The sequence below is a fragment of the Bombyx mandarina genome, chromosome 04 (assembly GCF_030267445.1).
Source record: "Bombyx mandarina strain Sakado chromosome 04, ASM3026744v2".
NCBI lineage: Eukaryota > Metazoa > Arthropoda > Insecta > Lepidoptera > Bombycidae > Bombyx > Bombyx mandarina.
The window spans coordinates 9,345,936-9,369,202 of record NC_143211.1 but is presented as its reverse complement, the minus strand read 5'-3'; the positions used below and the strand labels follow the sequence as shown (position 1 = coordinate 9,369,202).

At 37.2% G+C, this 23,267-nt stretch overlaps 1 protein-coding gene and 2 long non-coding RNA genes across 4 annotated transcripts in view; all 3 read right to left on the bottom strand.

Annotated features, from left to right (window-relative positions):
* Window positions 1-437: 437 nt before the first annotated feature.
* On the bottom strand, window positions 438-3,674 carry LOC149503124 (uncharacterized). The gene is made up of 3 exons (XR_016325797.1): window positions 3,536-3,674; window positions 2,899-3,061; window positions 438-630 (listed from the first exon to the last, which is right to left on the bottom strand). It is a non-coding gene; the product is annotated as an uncharacterized LOC149503124 (long non-coding RNA).
* A 3,334-nt stretch (window positions 3,675-7,008) lies between these two features.
* LOC149503123 (uncharacterized) overlaps window positions 7,009-23,267 on the bottom strand; it is a 33,997-nt gene continuing 17,738 nt past the window's right edge. The window contains exon 2 of the long non-coding RNA XR_016325796.1: window positions 7,009-7,760. This is a non-coding gene — a long non-coding RNA (uncharacterized LOC149503123). The remainder of the gene's footprint in view (window positions 7,761-23,267) is intronic.
* LOC114252875 (uncharacterized) overlaps window positions 9,746-23,267 on the bottom strand; it is a 55,366-nt gene continuing 41,844 nt past the window's right edge. For both annotated transcript variants that reach the window (XM_028187553.2, XM_089740313.1), the window contains exons 2-6: window positions 15,084-15,279; window positions 14,462-14,697; window positions 14,126-14,386; window positions 12,332-12,490; window positions 9,746-10,269 (exon numbers count right to left, since the gene is read on the bottom strand). In XM_028187553.2, the coding sequence (XP_028043354.2) occupies window positions 10,108-10,269; window positions 12,332-12,490; window positions 14,126-14,386; window positions 14,462-14,697; window positions 15,084-15,144 (879 nt within the window). In that variant the 5' untranslated portion in view covers window positions 15,145-15,279 and the 3' untranslated portion in view covers window positions 9,746-10,107. The remainder of the gene's footprint in view (window positions 10,270-12,331; window positions 12,491-14,125; window positions 14,387-14,461; window positions 14,698-15,083; window positions 15,280-23,267) is intronic.

Sequence of the window (23,267 nt, the reverse complement as noted above, 5' to 3'; positions counted from 1 at the left end):
CTAGCAGTGTCTGACGAAGATGATCTCGAATGCATCCATAACGAACAACCTGTAATAAAACAATAAAATATATGAGAAAGCATTTCGCATATCTAATGCTCAAAAAGTAAAAATAATTATTATTATAACCATTTGAATTACAAATTAACAAGTAGTTTTAGATTATTACTTGATCTCGGAAGATAATGAGCCCAAGATTGTAGACATTGTCAACTTCATTTTGTTGAACAAAACTCTGTCCATATACATCAAAATATCTCTTATCATGACCATGCTGGTTTGATGGTCAGTCCATGCATTGTTGAGAGTTTGTAAGAAACCATTGTGTAATGAATGCAATACATCTTCTCGGACCTGAGAAATTGAAAATCCCATTAATTAGTGAAATTAGAGTAGCCTCAAAGTAATAAATCCAAAAGGAGTAAAAATAAACCTTAGTTTCAAGATGTTGAGTGACTACTTCCTTGAGGCCAGTGTATAGTCTTTCTCCATGTTTGTGCAGTACCATTGTGTATGCATTACGGTAAAGCTCTTCAAATGATAGTCAGAGTTGTTTTTCTTTTGTATTTCTTGTATGGCATTCTTTAACAAGCTCCATATACGCTCCACATACTTCTCATCCATAGTCATCTGAAAATGTTTATTTTTTTATTTATATATATTTCATTGTAATGTAAGTCAGTCAAAAATAAACATTTAGGAATTCTTTCAAATTATTCTTCTTAAAACAAAATGCTCAATTTGTATTATATTATTTATTTGCTACTATTTCTTCTTATCTTTAAGGAAAATTTCATTAATATAATTTTTTGTATGGGACAAAACGTGAGATAATATGTCTGCAGACACATATGCACACAGTCACTAGATATATCATCAATAAATAATGTTATCTTAACCTTATTTGTAGAGTGTAGATTTAAGATGTTATGTTTTCCCCATTAGAAGATAGTAAAACTGAAGAATGTTAACATCTCTTTTCTAGTTTTTTTAGTGAATTCAAAAAACTATACCTACATTACACGGCCTATACCTACATTAAACGGCCGTGGTGTAGTGGTAAGTGACATGGTCACTACACAAGGGGGTCGTGGGTTCGAATCCCGCCAAGGGAAGATATTTGTATGATAAATATAAATGTATTTCCAGGGTTATGGGTGTATATTAAATATATGTATGAGTATAATAAAAATATTGTTATTTTCGTTATCTGGTACTTGTAACACAAGTTCTTTACGAACTTAGCACGTGACCAGTTAACGTGGCGTGATTGTTAGTAAATATTATTTATTTATTATTAATTTATTCTACAACTACTAAACTATAAATATATAATTAAAATAATTGACATACAATGTTTAATGCAAGTTTTATACTAAGATAATATTTTTCTGACAATATTATACAAGATTAAATGCTAAGGCATTATCTTTTGTCATTTAATATGATGTGCATAAATTACCAACAAACAAAGGAAGACAAGGAATTTCAGGCTGCTTATATCCTTATACTATAGATAGTCAGTTTCATTAAAAGACTCAGACTTGGATAGTTTCAAAAATTAATTTAAGCACACTAGTTGATTTCTGAATTACACAAAAAATATAATTGCATTACAGCACTTGACTTAGTGAATTTAAATACAATTAACTAAAATTTAAAAGTTTGTTTTCATTTCTTGCTGTTAATCAGAGAATAAGCTCACAGCCTACCTGATATTAAATGGGTACCAAAGCCAATAGATATCTAACCAGAAATTCACCATTCACCATGAGACATGAAATTAAAGTTTCAATTATCATATTTATTATTGTTTTATTCTATATTCAACCATTACTAATATGCAAAAAAGCAAAAACTATCTACGAAGGAATCAAAACCAGATTAAAAATAATTAGATTAATTAAAACAGACCCAAGTGTCTGGATACATTTGGTAGTAAGGCTCTGAGAAGTTCCAAACTTTAAATTTTCTAATCATTTTGATTTTTATTTATAAACATTTTAAACCACAGATGAAAACATTTTACAAAAATAATTTATCAATAATCTAAAATGTATAAATCTGTAGAAAATAATTTCATTTATTTTTATGTCACTCTTATGTCAAAAATAGTAATCTGACACATTAATGGAAATGAAAATAATTAAAATGCAAAGAGTTTAAGAATTTGGTTACATTTTAAAGAAAAAATATTGCTAAATATCTTCACATTATACATTCCAAAATGATTACTTTTGAAATTTTATATTCCAAAAAAGAACCACATTCCCTATATTTGAATTAATAACTATTAACTACAAATATATTTTTTGCATAAAATATACCAATTTGAACTGTAGAGTAGGAACTGTACTTCACACAGTAAAATAAAATATGACATTAAATTTTGGGTTGAAAATATAATATAATGAATTGTCTTATCTCTAAGGGATTTTAAAATGGATATGATCTTTATACTTTACTCATTATCTTTAATAAGGTGCCATGTTTTGAAACCAACCAAGCTTATGTATTAGCATATGTTTTACTAAATATTTTCATTTATAAGTTTAGATGAATTAATTATCATTTAATTTAATCAACAATTATGATTTAGGAGTGATCGTAAATGATAATTGTGTGAAAAACAAAAATACACATTCACACAATGACATGTTAGATAAGAAAAGTAATTCTCTTCAATTATGACCAGTGTCTACCTGTATGTTTAGAGCATCAAGGTGATGGTGATGATAGGGAGTTAAATTATTACTATCTAATAAAACAAATTGGTTTGAAAGTTGAACATCAAAACTGTTACTGTGTTGGAATGAACATATAAGCATATTAATAGTGACAATTAATTCAATGAACCTATTTTTTTTTAATTATCAATAACAAAAATAGAATACTTACAGGGAAAGCTCTGATCCTCATTTTGCCAGGTATTTTGTCTTTTGGCAAAGTACTTTTCATCATTGGAGCTTTATATATTTTTTACACCAACAAATAATTTATTTTTATATCACAACACAGTATATTTATTTTCACGATAAAACATCGTTATTCTCATTTACATCTGAAATTGGAAAATAGTAAACACTACAGAAAGGGTAGTAATTGAAATGTATATAAACTATGTTATTGTACTTGGTATATTTCGATGGGATGCCTTCTACAAAATTATATATGAATTTTGGTTTATAGCATATATGTACAGGTAGCAATCATGAACGGAGCACTCATTTAGTCGTACAAAAACAATATTTGATTCATAAAATTGGGATAAGTATGTACGAAGTAATAATGGCTTTGACAGCCAAATTCAACCAATATATCTATCTCTTTTGCTCGCGTACAACATCTCATTTAAAGCAGCGCCACTTCGTGACATCCTTTTCATGATTCCTTTCTTCAACGATTGCTGTTTTGTAGTAAGTTATTATTGAAATTTGAAGCAAATTAAGTTAACTCTAAGAAATTTCTCTTTTTTTACAGTAAATTTAATGCAGTTTCACAAACAATGACTAATTTGTTGTTTGTTTATGCGTACCTATTATATCTTCAATTGTTTCAACTTTCAGCTTGTCGTCTTCCGATCCATAGACTACCCGTGTTTTCATAGATTACTCATGAATTTCTAATTACCTGACAGCAGTGACAGATCACCGCCAGAGGTTTTTGGACTAGGCTTTGATTAAGAATTAATTTGTAATGTTTTTTTTTAGAAAATACAGATCAATTTAAGTAGTTTTGTTAATTGTATTGCATTGTAGTTATTATCAATTGATTGAAAATGTCGCCGCTTTTCAAGGTGAGGATGTTATCAGTTGCTCAGATGAAGTAAAGGCATTGCCGCAAAATTTAATCTGTGACATTAATCTTTCTATCAATGTCATGGCTCACAGAACTTGGCCCTCTTTTTTTGATTTTCAGATTTTTTAATTTTTAATTATTTGTTCGTCGTTTGTTCGTTAATTTTCGAGTGTAAACATTGTTTGTCCGTCTTTTATTTATTTATAATTAATTAAACAAATAATCACCTTAAGTTGGCCCTCTTACTAGATATCTTTATTTTTATCGCTCAGATTAATTAATTTTAATCAATTATCGTTTGTTCGACGACTATTGGTGATTGTTTGATTATAAAAACAATTACATTCCCATAATTAATTATTTTATATCTAATAAGCAAACCATGACCTCACGCTACATTGCGTATAGTACATATAGTATAGTATATAATTATATAGTATATATATACTCTATAAACAGAATTTTATTTTAAAAAAACCTGAGTATGTGTCATCTTTAGCCTTTGTAAGTTTATTCTTCCATATTAAATGAATTTTTACTGAATGTCCCTGCAACTTATAAATAATTATCATTTCAACAAAATAGTTTTTCTGTGCATTACATTTACATTTTCTGAACTACGTAATAAATTTAGCAATTATTAATTTTATTATAAATACAAGTATCATAACGATGTCCTATTGCATGGTAATGAATGTATAATTTAACACGAAAGTTGTACTCCTAAATATTCTTAGAAATCACTGAAATTTCTATATGCTTGTTAATATTCAATATCATTAAAAATAACTGAGTTTATTAAAATCGCGCTAATCGTACTTAACGACTAATTGGCCGTCTTCACTGACATTGTTTTGTTGAACTATTGTTGTAGTTTTCAATATTTGTTTGATCTACTTAGAAATAATTAGACAGTATAAACGCACTTGTTAACAAAACGCTAGTAAATACCACGTAAATACGGTCATTGACAGCTGAGCTGACTGACAAAACCGGCTCATGCGCAATGTAGGGGTTAGGTCATGTTTTGCTTATTAGATATAAAATAATTAATAATTGGGAATTTAATTGTTTTTATGATCGACAATCACAATAGTCGTCGAACAAACGATAATTGATCAAAATTAATTAATCTGAGCGATAAAATAAAGATGTCTAGTAAGGGGGACCCACTTAAGGGTGATCATTTGTTTAATTAATTATAATAAATAATAGACGAACAAACAATGTTTACACTCGAACATTAACGAACAAACGACGAACAAATATTTAAATAAAAAAAATCTGAAAATAAAAAGGGCCCAATTTCAGTGAGCCAATGTCATATAATATTTTTTTTTTCTTTCTAAGAACCTGGAGGTATAGCAAGGAGAACCGTCTCTGTGTGTGTGAAAAGTGTCCGTTAAATCTGCTAATAAGGGTGGCGCTACAGTAGCAACCAGGTAAATTTAAAAAGGGCGCTGAAAGTTCTTAGAATTTATTTATTTAGTACTGAAAGTGGGACACTTTTTCAAGCTTCTCCCAAATGAGACGGTTCTTTTTGCATGGCGCTAGCTTAAGCACAGGTATGATATGAATTGAGCAGTTGTTAACTGATTAAGTATGTGGAGTTAGGAAATTTAATTATTTAATGACTAGCGTAGTTAGTGACAGTGTAATATACAAGGCCTCACATGTTTACGTAGTCCAAACTAATTTCGTCAATATAACCTAAAATATTGCTGTGGTAAACTTGGAGACATCGATTGCATCTTCTTATCAGCTTTAATTATAATAATTTTTGTGATTTTGTAGTGCTTACAGTTCTCTCGTCCTTTTTTATTTTCTATCTTATTCTAATAACTTCCAGTGCCTTTTTTTAAATTTACCAGTTGCTACTGTAGCGCCACCCTTATTTAGTAGATTTTAACGGACACTTTTTCACACACAAACAGACGGTTTCCTTACCTCTACCCTCCATAACTTTATGGTAATATCTTAAAATGATTTTCTAGCCTGGTAACAAGACCTTTGAGCCAAGTTTTGTTTTTTCTTATTAGTTCCGTTATTGCATGAAAATTATTTAAGCGAAATCAGAGTCTTTCTCGGAGCGTGATGCAAGAGAGACGATCAAAACTTGTGTCTGAAGTGGAGAACTCTCTGGGCGAGTCTCCGAGTGGGTGAATCGAACTTAGTTCAATTCAACCCGTTGAAACACAAGTTTGCGCGTTCACTGCGAAGAAGGACCCCTTTGTCATGGGCGCCGCAATTCAAGGAGTATCCCTGCAACCTTCCGCGAGTATCGAGATACTTGGGGTCGACATTTCGAGTGATGTCCAATTTCGGAGTCATTTGGAAGGCAAAGCCAAGTTGGCGTCCAAATGCTGGGAATCCTCAACAGAGCGAAGCGTATTTCACGCCTGGGCAAAGACTTTTGCTTTATAAAGCACAAGTCCGGCCTCGCGTGGAGTACTGCTCCCATCTCTGGGCCGGGGCTCCCAAATACCAGCTTCTTCCATTTGACTCCATACAGAGGAGGGCCGTTCGGATCGTCGATAATCCCATTCTCGCGGATCGTTTGGAACCTTTGGGTCTGCGGAGGGACTTCGGTTCCCTCTGTATTTTGTACCGAATGTTCCATGGGGAGTGCTCTAAGGAATTGTTCGAGATGATACCGGCATCTCGTTTTTACCATCGCACGCCCGCCACCGGAGTAGAGTTCATCCATACTACTGGAGCCACTGCGGTGATCGACAGTGGCTTTCCAGAGTCTTTTTTGCCACGTACCATCCGGCTATGGAATGAGCTCCCCTCCACGGTGTTTCCCGAACGCTATGACATGTCCTTCTTTAAAAGAGGCTTGTGGAGAGTATTAGCGTAGGCAGCGGCTTGGCTCTGCCCCTGGCATTGCTGAAGTCTATGGGCACGGTAACCACTCACCATCAGGTGGGCCGTATACTCGTCTGCCTACAAGGCCAACAAAAAAAAAAAAATTAAGTTGTATGTATGCAGAGTGCATAAAAATATTGGCTAATTAATGTAGATGTGTATTCGTTGAATAATCCAATAATGACGTCATTTGAGGATAAACTAAGGTTAACAAAATTGATTGAAAGCTTTGGTAATTAAAGATTATTTTTCATTAAAAATTGGTAATGTATGTACCGGACAATAGGTGGTACACATGTGTCATTTAGGTACATTTTTATTGAAACAATAAAACTATTACAAGCACCAAAAAATAACTATATTTTTATTGAAATAAGAACTTGAATAACAGATTTATATACAGCTCAATAAATATATGCTTTTTGCTTTAATTTAGTAGGTACTTTTCAGTGGAGGTATATTGTTCTAGCATTCAGAGGTCAAGTACCTAACGAAAGTTACTCCTAAAAGTAGCTGAACAGTGTTTAGGAGTTGCTAACTTTAACATTACAATTATATTCGTTTAATTCGTTTAGTATAGGAATCGGGTGAAACTTGTATGCATTAAACTTTTGTATCTAATTAGGTTTATTACATTCGCTGCTATAGTTTTCGAAACTTTAAAGGTAAATTTGAATATTAATAGGTTGCCGAAAAGTATTTTTCTATTTATACATAAATCCAAGATATTTTTAACCATAGTTTTTCAGCCTCTGGTTATTCAGCTATATTACCAAAATACCGATTTTGCTTCACTTTCTCAAAAATTGTAATTTGTTTTTAGGCTTATGAAGTCGATGAGAACGAACATCATCTTTGACATCAAATTTCCTGTACTGAAAACGCTTGAACTAATTATATCCTGCTTTTATTGATATTGTGATAGGTCCAAAAATGTTACAATTTTTTTCGGCGTACAGAAAAATTGTAGGTAGGTATAATTTAAAGTAAATAGTGTGAAAATAGTACTAGAAATAGCGAGAAACTGTTTTCAATTTGTTGTAAATTATTATGTGCTTATGATATCAAAATCAGACAAATACTGGTGGTAGGACCTCTTGTGAGTCCGTACGGGTAGTACCACCACCCGCCTATTTCTGCCGTGAAGCAGTAATGCGTTTCGATTTGAAGGGTGGGGTAGCCGTTGTAACTATACTGATACCTTAGAACTTATTTCTCAAGATGGGTGGCGCATTTACGTCTCATCATGTCTATGGGCTCCAGTTAACACCAGGTGGGCTGTGAGCTCGTCCACCCATCTAAGCAATAAAAAAAAAAAAAAGATACAAACAGAACAACCAAATAGATTTACGGCATTTTTTATTTATATAGTACAAAAAATGTTTTCGCCCAATACAATATTTGAAGGAATCAACACGACCTTATCCAAAATAATCAAGAATCAGTTAAGTACTATAAAAAATGTTACTCTAAAACAACAGCTGGCGAAAATTGAAAAAGAAAACGGAAACTTTCCATGCATTTTGAAAGGAGCTCATGTTGTTTCGGAGAATAGAATAGATGTTGTATTAACGAAACTGAGAGTGTACCTCATTTTTAAGTGTAGGCCGCCTGATAACACTTTATTGAAATCTTATCTGTACCCACATCTTGTCAAGAAATAAAATTGAATCAAGATGCTCTGTAATATGGTTTCAAGATATAGTGTTATATATCAAGGTGAAAAATCATTAAAAATAATTGAAACTTGAAAAAAAAAAGCATTTAATGAAACTGCTTAAAATACTGAATTTAAACACATTACTTAAACAAATCATCATCAATAGGTAGTTTCTTAAACTTGAGGTTTTTTTTTTCTCCTACTTATGCTGATAGCCTTGAGAGGGTATTTCAGCTTCACCTAACATGTAGGTTGCTAACACTGGCCCTAGCAAGAGCAGTGCTTCGCAGAATCTACCACCGGATCGGAAACGCGACCCACTGAGAAGATCCGGCGAGAAACTTAGTAGGGTATGTCTATGGGTAGTTGAAGTAATAAACTTTCAAATTTGTAGATTTCAGAGCGATTTATTCAGAGTCCTAAATATACTTAGAGCGTAATAAATTGTTCCCCAAACTTGAGGGCGACAACACAATTTAAGTTAGTAAATGTAATTAGTATACCAAATTTCGAGTTAATCCGACGTTTTGAAGGGGGTCAAAATCGTGTTCAAAGATTCCGTTACAAACATACATACGTCTGAAGCTAATAAAAGCGTATTAAAATAATTTTAAATTAGGTGACAATCGTTAAAAATACCAGCCGCAGTTTAAAAGACACGCAAGGTTTACTCTTGTCAAGTGATTGGATTATGCCGGTTTTTTAATTTCGCAGGCGGTACCATAATTTAAGAAATACGCATTTAAAATGACTTTCTGGGTTATCGAATATTATCGTGTAATTAAAATCAAAACCTAAAAAATACGAAATATGAATATTGGTGGTAGAGCGTATTGTAAGCCCTACCAACGTCCTGTCGTGAAGTAGTAATGAATTTCAGTTTGAAGGGATCATCATCATACGATGCAATGTAGATTCCGACTTCATGCATCAAGGATCGGTGGCAAGCATTCACATTATGACCTGATGGGTCGAGGTTCGTTAAAAAAAAGAAAAAGAAAGAAAGAAAGAACTAGGTCTTTTATAGATACCTATTTAGTTTGTAGAAACCAGAATCGTAATCTTCTATTCAATTCATCTATACTGAAGCCGTTCAATAACTATATTAAAGATAGCTGTACCCGTCCGGTTCGCTGGGCATTTAAAATTAACTTTATTATTTCTCACCTTCACTAAGATTCTCATCATTAACGCCCGCAACTGGTGTATGGAGTCCAACACTTATTATAAATATTAGCCTATCTATTAAGTACATGTATTTTCTACATGGATACCAAGTTTCAAGTCAATCGGATGCATGGTTCAGTAGTTATAACGGAACATCCGTAAAACCACTGTAGATTTATATATTAGTATAGATACTTTGCGGTATTTTCGCTAAATGGCAACCCGAAACATCAAGATTAAAATAATGCGAAATGCGCTCGAAGTTACTTCGTTTAATGTGAAAGTGCCGAATACAAACATTACAGTATAAGTCCTTAAATTTAATATTGTAGTCAAAGTTTTATTATTATACTGATTAAATATTTCATAAATTGTTTGCTTATAAAGACAGGAAATGGAAGAAAATTAAGAATTTTATGGAGCTACAGCTTAGAAAGTTATCAATAGGCTGAGAAAAGGTAAAGTAGTAAGTAAAAAAGTTAAGGTAAACAAAATTAAATAGCTGACATAAATTGTACTAATTTAAAGCATTACGCAGTTCATAAATTATTTAGATAATGTTTAATTAACTAATAAATATACCCATAAACTTTAATTTGGACATTCTAATAATATTAGACTATATATGAGTCGCCGTAACTTGGGTTAGTATGTAAAAGCCATCGAAACAGCAGCAGTGTCAAGAAGGTAATCACGAAGAATCCAATCATAAAACGTAAATTCTTCTCCGATGTATGATCACGTTCGCTGGCGCGCAGACGATCTATTAGTCCATTCTGAAATTTAAAATAATAGTTTTGAATTTGAACAATGACTGTGCACGCAGCTAGGTTGCTGAATCATTTTACATGCGTGACTGTTGAAAGGCGGAAGGTATCAAAACCTACGTTCGGACAGATATTCAATTGTTTTTGGTTTAACTGTAAATACAAATAAGTACATAACAGTCTCAACGAATATATGTTTTTTAGCAACTAAAAGTCAAATGTCATGTCCGCCAATGAACATCCTATCACAAAACAGACTGTCTAATGAATCTCTCTCATATAGATGGACTTCGGATAGCTCACCGATCGATAGACCAGGTGGTCGTGACACCGATAACCGCCAGTCCATCGTCCCATGAGGCAGGTCTAAGTGGAGATATGCATTGAAGTCGACGACGAAGACGACATTGAAGTCGTCGTGGCCTAAAGGATAAGACGTCCGGTGCATTCGTGTTGAAGTGATGCAACGGTGTTCGAATCCCGCAGGCGGGTACCAATTTTTCTAATGAAATAAGTACCCAACAAATGCTCACGATTCACTTCCACGGTGAAGGAATAACATCGTGTAATAAAAATGAAACCCGCAAAAATTATAATTTGCGTAATTACTGGTGGTAGGACCACTTTTAAATCTGCGCGGATAGGTACCACCGCCCTGCCTGTCTGCCGTGAAGCAGTAATGCGTTTCGGTTTGAAGGGTGGGGCAGCCGTTGTAACTATACTGAGTCCTTAAAACTTGTATCTCAAGGTGGGTGGCGCGTCTACGTTGTAGATGTCTATGGGCTCCAGTAACCACTCAACACCAGGTGGGCTGTGAGCTCGTCCACCCATCTAAGCAAAAAAAAAATGCGCTTTACGCTAAACCCATCGTCCTCCCACGTCCTTGATTGAGTTCTGTGTCATCCGACTTTCAGAGACGGGATGTTAAGCGACAAGGCGTTTTATTCTCGCTAGACTCAATAATGGATCGTTTATCGCTCCTAAAGCATAAGCGGAATTCCGGCGAATTCCTCAAACCTAAAGACTAATTAATTCTGTGAACTTCATTTTATGCTGTTAAACAGTGGTCTACTACTGTTTTCATTATTTGGAACGATACTTACACACTTTGTATAAACACATGAATTAAAATTATCTTTGTTCATTATACTGGTATAACACTCGTGCTCTAATTTCATAGAAATGTGTATAATGTAAATCTGTATGTATTCATTTAAACGAGAAGACGTATAATAATATTATTAATATAGAGAAGAGTATTATTATATTACTATTATTATACTACATTATACTACATAATCATAATTTATACTTAGCATAACAGGTTAAAGCAAATGTGCATATTAACATTATGTCCAATCCAATGCGATATTGATTTTCGTATATTTTCCTCAAAACATTAAATTCTACTTTTTAATGTTTTTGTCATATCTGTTAATGTTCTATTTTAATTATCAATTATGTTTTTGCTATACATTCACTATAGTGGAGCTCATTGTACATGTTAAAAAATAAACTTGTTATTGCGACTTATTTTATCAGTAGGTACTTCTTGTAATTCCTTAAACTGAGGCTTTTTACTAAGCGCGTCCTTTATTACCTCTTTGTCTCTAGCTACTTACCTACATAATTACCTGGGCTTAATCGTTCATAATAGCTTTAAAACTAGACTAATAAAACTTTATTGCATTCATCTTGACTAAAATTAATCCAAGTAAAAGCTTTTTGACGATCTGATGTATATCGACCGATATACATATATGGTTGATCTAAATTTTACTATTCACTCATGACTTTCTAAGATGTGTTTGTTGTACGAGCCTAAAATAATGTAAGTATCACATAAAGGAAATGACCCAATTTTGTATGTTTTTGTTATATGCGTACCGTATGTTGTACTTGTGAATCACAATAGATACGCGTGACTTCTACAACAAAAGTTATTGTTATTAGAGCCATTGATGTTAAAGGAATGTATTGAAATAGACTCTTTACGTTCGTAATTGGCTAATACACAGTCAAGTATGCATTCACAAGAGGTCGTATATTGTGTTAAGATTATAGTTTTTACCCATCCTCCATGAGAGGCGATCCATGATCCAGGCTCCTCGTGTAAGACGTCAGCAATTGCAGCAGCCGGTGCTGTGATTAGCTCTAATGATGGCTCTCCTTCTGCTGCCTCAGCAGCTTCCCTAGCCAGTGCTCCGCAAATACAATATACAGCGGCAATCTGAAAAAACAATCACGTTCTAAAGTAATAGTGTGAAGTTGATATTAACACAGTATTTCCACTAACCCAATTTAGAAAACATAAAATTAGGGTGTGCCGTATACAAAAATTTTTAGGCTCTGACTTTTGACGTTATTATCAAGAAATACGTAGCTTAATTATTATAATAATGATGTTGTTTCGAAATAAATGAGCTATTGTTATTGATAGTCATTATTTACTTGTAGTGAATCACTAAAGAATTACGTGCCTATCATCTATAATATTACAATTTTATTGCAGGTCTAAATTACGAAACATTACAATATTTTTAAAGCGGACACAATTTCAGATTTCTTTTTAAATATTATATTCAATTTTGAATATGAAATCGGAAAATTTATTTGTGTAAATAGTAAATTGGATGTGTATTCTTGATATTAAAGTAAGACAACTTTACTTACAATATGACATATTCTTGTTTGTATGCCAAAATGATGAATAGGCATACGACTAAATGAAAACTTTGAGGTATACCAAGGGTTGCGTACAACGCTAGTTTTAAGTACAGTTTGAAACTGATTAGCAGATTACACAGAATGTTTACTGGATAGTATTGTGGCGAGGCACGTTTATTTAGTTAATTGGTTTATATGTTTAACTGTGCCATCTATCTTGGTATCTTGAGTTGTAGGAATTAAAATCAATAAAATTGACTGAAAATGAGTAATACCTACTGACTCTCTTTAGACTACTAAAAATAGGTATGGGAAACAAACAAAAAAAAACCGACTCAGGTGCTAATCGACTTGGACTTGCCCTCCCAGGGTCCTGAGAAAACTTGTTGCTTTTTTACTGAACGTAAACTTCTCTATGAGGCAAGACCCGATGCACACATGCTTTATAATAAAAAATAATATAATAATACCAATTACATATTTTATGCATTAAACCAAATAGGAAAAATGTCCAAGACCACGGATTGTATGGCATTAAAAGCACGAAAACAAATGGTAAACAATAATTCTCAATGGATAGGACGACGGTGCTTGGACGGTGTTAGTGAAAACCTCCAAGCAATAGAGTTAAGTAATTGAGGAAATCTACCGTACGTACTATCCATGGTTGCAAATATTTCTATATGGCAATGGCGCATTGTATTCTTTTATTTATTTATTGATTAGATAGATGGGTAGACGAGCTACCAGCCCACCTGGTGTTAAGTGGTTACTGGAGCCCATAGACATCCACACCGTAAATGCGCCACCACCTTGAGATATAAGTTCTAAGGTCTCAAGTATAGTTACAACGGCTGCCCCACCCTTCAAACTGGAACGCATTACTGCTTCACGGCAAAAATAGGCGGGTTGGTGGTACCTACCCGCGCGGACTCACAAGAGGTCCTACCACCAGTAATTACGCAAATTATAATTTTTGCGGGTTTAATTTTTATTACACGATGTTATTCCTTTGCCGTGGAAGTCAATCGTGATCATTTGTTGAGTATGTATTTCATTAGAAAAATTGGTACCCGCCTGTGATTCGAACACCGGTGCATCGCTCAACACGAATGCACCAGACGTGTTATCTTAGGCCACGACGACTTTGAATTGACGAATTGAAATAGCTCAGGAGCTGCACAGTCATTAATATTACCTTTGACCACGTGATGTTCTCCCTTGTGACCCGTCTTGCGAGTGCAAGTGCAAGTTCTGCAAGTGCAGTGTCTGAGCGTAGCATAGCTGAAGGAGCCCTGGTCGCTTGCCGCGCGACATGACGGAATGCTTCCGGCCGCTTTCTCTCCAACGCCGCACATAGCGCGCGGAGTGCAGAAAGTACCCCGGTGTCACTATTACAAGTAGCCTCTTCTCCACACTCGGTCTCGATCATACGCTGAAGGCGCTTCATAACTATCTGCTGTATAATGAAAATTAAACAGTGTGAAATGGAGAAAACATTTGAATTGGTATCTTTTACAACAGACTAGATTACCTTTTTGACACAGGTAGTTGATCTTCGTATCTGTGTTTTAATATATTGCAGACAAAGTGCACGCCCTTGGCGTACGATCTGCGGTTTGACCTGTGTATGACTGGCAAGGCACCATCCTATAGTTGCGGACAGGCGGCGAGTAACAGCTGCAGCGGCTGCGCTCGTCACCATTGTGCTGAACCGTCGCTTGGTGCGGTCAAGCGGCGAAAGAGATCGACTCGGTGAAATTTTCAATCCTGAATTTCGTTAAACATGTTAAAATTAATTTACTTCTGAGACTTATTTTTCTTATTATTTTAAGGGTACGTTATGGTTTAATCTCAGCAGTAAAACGGTAAATAGATAAAGACAGTTTGCCTTCTAAATTATTAGGGAGCTTAAGATGTATGTTTTCCATTTGAAACATTATTTATTTATATCGCGAAGCAGTCATGCGTTCGGGTTTGATGGATGAGATGGATACTGTACAGTACAATTGAGACTTCAATCTCATTTCACGGTGGTTTCTCATTGGGCGGTGGGATTCATTTTATGACATCTATGAGCTCTGGCAACTTCTAGAAAGCAGGCGAGCCTTGAGATCGTCTAATAATGTAGAGCAAAGATATGAATGAATACTGACCAGGCAATTCATCGGAAACGCTGGTTAGCGAGGTAAGCGGAGTGCTGAGCTTTCGACGCATACGAAGCGTCGGTACGAACTCGTCATCTTCTTCTCCATCTGGTGGAGTGACGTGTATAGCGATGTTGTTGTTTTCGGGGGTCTGAAATTTTTCGAATTTCCATCTTGTCTGCACTACTGGTCCTATCTGCAGAATCTGTGTGCACAGAAGAAAATATCTTAGTTAATTTTCCAATGGTACAGCGCGAAGTCTTAAAACAATCTTTGAACACAGCTAATTCAACTTTAGCTATACACTTTTAAAATGTATTAACTATTGGTTCAGGTAAGTTAGTTATTCTAGTATCCCGTAAAATTTCGTATCTCTTCTGCCAGTCCTTCGCTAGTCGCTCGTGTCATGCGAAAACGGATTATTTGAAATCATTCGGTAGAAAATCATTTTATTCCTTATAAAATATTTACTGACTCTATTTACGAGCTTTACAACTATTTTTAGGACGATAATTTTATTTATTTGTTTGATTGAATTAGGACTTTTTTGTTCCGAGTTCTTTGGTAAAACTTATACATTTTCGAGAAAGTAAAATAATGTGACCAATTTACTTGTGTTCTTTTTGTATTTCCATATTAGCCTTGATGTAATCTGTTGTATGTACGAAATATTACTCTAAAGTTGTACTAGATGAGTGGATGAGCTCACGTCCCTAAAATGTTTACTGGAGCCCTAAGAGAATAAATAGTCTCTACGTTTTTACGGTTTGTAGAATTTCAAAATAGTAAATTCATATCTTTAACATCACCCAGCTTAGTAACGAGTTACTCAAATATTTATTAATCACGTGTAATAACTTAGTCTGAAAACTGAAATGTATGTTTAGTTACAACTAAAACTTTGATATTTGAACGATAATCCAGATCAGAACTTATAATATACTATAATAATAGATATATTTTGTATTAATTTTTAGAAAACAGGACGAGGACTTTATTAAAAATTCATGCAGACTAACGGATTATGCTTCGCCATCTATAAAATTTAACGATAAAGTGTAAATGTGTAAAAGCAACTTACTTTATGGAAAATAATGCTTAAAGCGAACTAAATTAAACAAGTATTGAACAAAGTTCACTAAAAGATCTTTTGGAGCTCAACGAAAAGTTCGAGATATCCAATTAAAGTGCAGGTTCTTTATCTTTGAAATTTATATTGGTGTTTGGAATTGCTATTCTTCTTGAGAGTGTAGGGGGACATGTACGAGTATATCGCTTTTGTCTATAAAAAAACTTTCTATTGTAGACTGAACCTTTACATTTACTTGATTATCTGAGATATACCTATAGTTCTTTGATTGATAATATAAAATTATTTTAAAGTTCATCAATAACGAAGTGTACATAAGAAGCTTAAAGGTAGTTCTTTTTTTCCTGTTGTAAGTCGCGGAGATTAATTACCATGGAACGTCCTCAATTACGTAAGTTTATTTTCAATCAAAGTATGGAGGATCACATTGCCTTGGGTGGAAGAGCTCACAGCCCACCTGGTGTTAAGTGGTTACTGGAGCCCATAGACATCCACAACGTAAATGCACCACCCACCTTGAGATATAAGTTCTAAGGTCTCAAGTAAGTTACAACGGCTGCCCCACCCTTCAAATCGAAACGCATTATTGCTTCACGGCAGAAATAGGCAGGGTGGTGGTACCCACCCGCGCGGACTCACAAGAGGTCCTACCACCAGTAATTACGCAAATTATAATTTGCGGGTTTCATTTTTATTACACGATGTTATTCTTTCACCGTGGAAATCAATCGTGAACATTTGTTGAGTACGTATTTCATTAGAAAAATTGGTACCCGCCTGCGGATTCGAACACCGGTGCATCGCTCAACACGAATGCACCGGACGTCTTATCCGTTAGGCCACGACGACTTCTAGACGACTTCTTGTTACATATAGTAATCGGCAAACTTCTTGAGCAAATGACCTTGACTGCGCAGAACCGAATTTTAGATCACTTTGGTGGTGAGGGTGAGGCGCGACGGCAGGGGAAATCGTATCGAGCGCGTTATTGGTAGATCAGTCGAACCTTGCGTCCCGCACCGCGCCCTCATTCCGCTTGCTCCCAAAAGTACGCTTGCGTACAGTGGAAAGTCTATCGTTATTAATCGTTAAGTTATTTGTTATAATTGCTTGTGGACTTGTTGCCATTGCTATTTGTTGAGTGTTTGTTGATTTTTTATAAAACATACACTATGCCGTGACAAACTGGTGTAGTACTTAAAAGAAAGGGTAGAAATTTGTGTACAACGTATATTGCTTCATTATAAAACAGGGGAAGAATGATATGGAAAAATTAAAACAGACTTCGGAAGCAACAAAAACATCAGTGAGTACTGTTAGGTGCATTATTAACGAAGCTAAAGGCTCTGGCTTGCTCGCCGTGTTTCGGACTCCGGGTAAGAAAAGATCAGGGAAGAAGAAAGTTACCGGAATGGATAGTTTCGTTCAATCTGTAATAAAAAGATGTAATCATAATAACTACGTAACAAGCAGCGAAACGCCGTACCGAAGAAAGGCTTCGAAAAATTTAAAGAAGATATAAATTTTAATGGCTCGGAATGAAGCTTACGACGAATTATGAAAGATGGAAAAAAAGAACAGAAAATAATCGGAAGCTGGTAAATGAAAAAAGAACATTCGATTACTACGAATCGAATATCTTCAAAAATAATTAATTATAGACAAAAAAGAAGACCGAATCGACCGAGTTGTAAACTACGCCGATGAGCCCTGTGTCGACTCATCACGATGATAGCGACTCGGGTGATGAAAACAGTGATGATGATGATGGTCAAGATTATGATAACGAAAAAAAACCAACCACCAAGACCAAGAACCAAAACCTGGCAACAGCTCTAGTTTGACTTAATAGAAGGAATACTATTTACCCCAAGATTAAATTATTACAATTATTAACCTATATGTTTTGTTGATGTTCTAATAAATATATAAATAAATACATATGTTGATTTTAATAATTAATAGCATTATGACGCAAAGTAAATAATGTTTTTGCACGTGAGTGTACCATGCGCAAACTTACCCCCACTACGTCAACAAATGCTCAAGAAGTTTGCCGGTTATTATACATGAGTGACATTGCCTACATTGAGTCGAAATCACTTCTCTTTATGTGTCTTCTGTAAACACGTGATGACACTTTCAATAATGCTTATTTTTTACTTTTTTCGCGAATATATAAAAATAATATTGCCTTTGTACTTGATTTTATCAATACTATCAATTGTTATGTTTTTGTGTATGCACATAAATGATTAAACTATTTACTAACAACAACGATATAAACGAAATATTACTGTAATACGTGTTCTGCTTTGAGGTTGTTGTTATTAAGAATATCAGAATAACGGTTGTGACCAGAGTTTCATTAAAGTTTTGCCATTAAAGTTTCCGAAACGAGTGATATTAAAAATCACTGTTTCACGAAATTGTTGCAGAGTTAAAAGTGTTGTCGTTTGTTTGAAACGGAATTAATTCAAATAAACTTTGTCATTAACGAATAATTTAACGATAACAAAACTTATTTACGTTCATTATATTTTAAATATTTAAACATTATAAATGTTCACATTTAAATCATTATAATTTTCTTTTTAATACGCTTTATTAGCTTCAGACGTATGTATGTTAGTATGTTAGTACCTATGTAACGGAATCTTTGGACATGATTTTGACCCCCTCCAAAGCGGCGGATTAACTCGAAATTTGGTATACTTATTAAGGACCGATGACAACTCAATATTTAAAAAAAAATTGAAAGCATTTAATTCATCTAAATAATGAAAAATAAATAATAGTTAAAAAACTAACAAAATACGCTTTTATAGAAAATCCAACTAAAAATAGAAAATAAATGTTAATAAATTTGAATTAAAAATAGTGTAAGAAAAAATGATTTTATTGTAAAAAAAGCGTGGGGTGCATGGTGTCGTGATCGGAGGCGTCCGCGTCGGGGTCGGGGTGACCGGTCTTCGGTACCTCGGCCTCGAACTGGATGGTCGGTGGAACTTCCGCGCTCACTTTGAGAAGTTGGGCCCTCGACTGATGGCAACGGCCGGCTCTCTGAGCCGGCTTCTTCCAAACGTCGGGGGTCCCGATCAGGTGGCGCGCCGCCTCTACATGGGGGTGGTGCGGTCAATGGCACTATACGGGGCTCCCGTATGGTGCCACGCCCTGACCCGCAAGAACGTCGCGGCGCTGCGACGTCCGCAGCGCGCGATCGCGGTCAGGGCGATCCGAGGATACCGCACCGTCTCCTTCGAGGCGGCGTGCTTGCTCGCCGGGGCGCCACCCTGGACCTGGAGGCGGAGGCGCTCGCTGCCGATTACAGGTGGCGTAGCGACCTCCGCTCTAGGGGGAAGGGCGCCCCGGCGAAGGAGTAGTTCGAGCGCGGAGGCTCCAATCTCGGCGGTCCGTGCTGGAGGCGTGGTCTCGCCGCTTGGCGGACCCGTCGGCCGGCCTCCGTACCGTCGAGGCGGTCCGCCGGTTCTCGCGGACTGGGTGGCCGCGACCGCGGATGCCTCACCTTCCGGCTGACGCAGATGTTGACCGGCCATGGGTGTTTGGCCGGTACCTCTTTAAGATAGCCGGAAGGAACCGACGGCGCAGTGCCACCACTGCGCGGACCGCGACGAGGAAGACACAGCGGAACATACATTGGCGCGTTGCTCTGGATTGGACGAGCAACGCGCCGCCCTCGTCGCGGTCATAGGTGAGGACCTCTCGCTGCCGCGCGTCGTGGCTACGATGCTCGGCAGCGACGCGTCCTGGAAGGCGATGCTCGACTTCTGCGAGTCCACCATCTCGCAGAAGGAGCGGCGGAGCGAGAGAGGGCGAGCTCTTCCCTTTCCGCACCGATCCGTCGCCGTCGAGCCGGGGGCCGGAGGCGGGAATACGCCCGTACGTCCCGGCCCCTGTAGGTGCGGCCTCCCCCCGGTGAAGGTCAAGGGCGACCTGAGGGGGTGAGGCCGCGCGGCGCGCTACCAGCACTCTAGCGCGCTGCCGTGGAGTGCATAGAGCGACCGGTCGACGGTGTATCGCGTCCCGACCCGGCAGGCTGGTTCTGGTCCAGCGGGTATTCCGGGACACCAGCGGCACCGTCTGGGGGCCCGACGGGCTGCCGTACCGAGACGGCCGACGTTTCAGAGCTTCGATTCGCCTCGAAGGCTCCGTCGGCTGGGCGTCCTTGGGGTGAGCCGCGCCGTCTGGTTGTAGTGTTGACCGCGGTAGCCCCCTACATCATCCGGGTTCTGACCTCGGAGGGGATCGGACGTCGGGTGTAAGAGTGCAGGGGAGTCGTTTAGTGGGTGGGTCCTAAAATCCTGGGCCCGCGGTCTGCTCACAACACCATGCAGATCGTTGAGTCTCACATACCCCGCGCGCCCCTTTTGCGCGGGGACCTCGTAGGAGGTTCGGCCCTCTAACCGAAAAAAAAAAAAAAAAAAAATGGTGTCAGTAGTTATAAATTTTTATTTATTTGTTGTTCAGAATATGCAACGTGACTATGTCGAAGTCGAATAGTACGCGTGAAGTTGTTTTTTAATTAATTTTTATATCAGGGGTGTGTTTTGGTTCCATACGGGTAGCTTCATGCATCCTGCACATTCGGTATACCTTAAAAATTTCCCGGTTTGCTGGTAGCCTAAGATTATCCCGGCAACGTCCGGGACGGGTAGGTGAGCTCACGGGCTCAACCTGAGAGAATTTGCTAACATTAGCCCTAGCAATAGTAGTGCTTCGCAGAATCTACTACCGGATTGGAATCGTGACCCACTATGAAGATCCGGCGAGAAACTCAGTGGGCTGTGTCTATGAGTTAGTTCGGTCGTCGAACTCTTCGTCATAATCGATGAGTTTGACGAGGACGGTGACTGGTGTTTGAGAGGCCTAAAAGCACTGAGAGTGAATCTGGGGATCCGACAAGACTTGTTTCGGGTAACAGCGGCTTGCGTTGCACGTCGTGGTCGGATAAGTAAGTAATTAGCGGCGACCATAAGAGGTTTTCGTGTCGCGCCGCTTTGTCGAAATAGTGTTCTGACGCTCCATAAGATACTTACGTATCGGTACTAAATTTAGGTCGTCGTGAAAATATACATTCCTCACATGCTACTGTGCTCCGACGGCTATCCTGCAGAAACGGGATGGATGACCTGGAGAGAGTTAATGGGTGTACGTACGGGCACGTGAATGAACACTACACTCGAGTAGTAGATAGCCATATCATTCGTGAAAACGCCTAAGTTGGTCACCGGCGACCCTTAAATGTATAGTAAGTACGTTCAGATATGGCGCTCCATAACAACTTATATTAAAAATGTAGCTCTTCAGACGCTTCTTGTTTTAACACTAGCATTTATCGTAGGAAAAATCCCATCGAACGCTGTGAAGAAATCGACGTTACACTTGGCCATAACATTAGCCGCTGAGTTCACAGTGGATTTACTCAGCGGCTGTCATTCCGATTTGATAGTAAAGGCAACGAGTGGTGAGACGAATCCCAACATACTGGTACAACCAAGCTGGAAAGGCCCTAGTAATCCTTCAGTTTCAAGGGGCTCCAGTAATCGATAGCATCGCTTCGATTGAGAGTTCACCTAACTATATACCGTAAATACTTTTTTAGTAAATGTATATTAAGTTATCGGTGACGTTTCTTTATGCAAAATGTTTGAATACAGCATTTAGCCGTAACTAGAAACTTGGCTATTAATATGATGATAGTCACTCATTATTCATTAGGTCTCAAACTTTTCATCATACTATTAATATGTGTACGTACATGAGTAACAATTACGATTTACCCGAAATTTCCGTATGTATATTTGTACATTCACGGTGATACGTAAGAACTTGAGCGTGAGATAATATCAATTGGAATAAATTGAATCTGTCTGGCCCTAATGTGGTGTAAGCTGAATCGTTGTTATATGTACCTATTGGGAAATGTAGTATCCACTTTATTTACTTCACTGCTTTCTGATGAGAGAGTGAAGATATCTAAATTAAATTGTATTTCGGAGAAGTGGAATCTCATTATGTTTACAAGTATATAAAAATGCTTTCGGATGAGCTTCGCAACGTTGTGCTCATATTTTAATACCTGTCTACCTAATATAGTTATCTTATACGGTTTCTTTGTTGTTTTTTTTCATTTTATTGCTTAGTGGGCGGACGAGCTCACAGCCCACCTGGTGTTAAGTGGTTACTGGAGCCCATAGATATCTACAACGTAAATGCACCACCCACCTTAGATATTTTAGTTGTAAGGTCCAGATAGTTACAACGGCTGCCTTACCCTTCAAACCGAAATGCATTACTGCTTCACGGCAAATAGCAGGGTGTGACCGACCCGCGCGGACTCCAAGAGGTCCTACCCCAGTAAAAATGTAACAAGACAGAATGATTAAAGTTCTTATTTGAGATAAATTCGAAGACATCGATTTTTACTTAAGGTCGACTTGGTTCAATTTCCGTTGCAAGACATTCATGCGCTTGTTATGTCACTGTACACGCTCGTCTCGCTGTCTCGCCCTTTCGTCCGTCTCACGCCTAGACTCGACACGAGACCACACCATGTATACACCGTTGTAAAAGAACGGGACGCCTGTTGCGTTGGACCTAGAAGAACTGACGCAGTTGGCGGATAAAATGAACGAGTGTGACAGGCGCACTTTCGTTTTCACCGCGAAACTCTCGTGAGACCCATTGGTTCGAACACAAAAACTGACAAGCTTCCGAGAGCGAACGAGAGCCACGAGACGAGACGACAGTACCATGTACCGTACACATGTATCGTCCTCAGCCTGTCTCGACGAGCGGGTACATCCGGCGTGGAGTGTACTTATTCAGTGTCGTGTCCTCGTCGCGCAGACTGGACACACCTTAGTGGTAGTGGGTCGTCTGTGAGTCCGCACGGATAGGTATTAGTATCCTGCCTATTTCTGCCATTGTAAACTGAGACTTAAAACTACTGACGATAAAACTGAGTCTTAAACTATTGTCTTAAGGATGGCATTTAAGTTGTTGATATCTATGGATTCCGTTACACACTTAACATCAGGCGGGTCGTGCTCCTGCACCCATCTAAGTAATAAAAAGCCAGT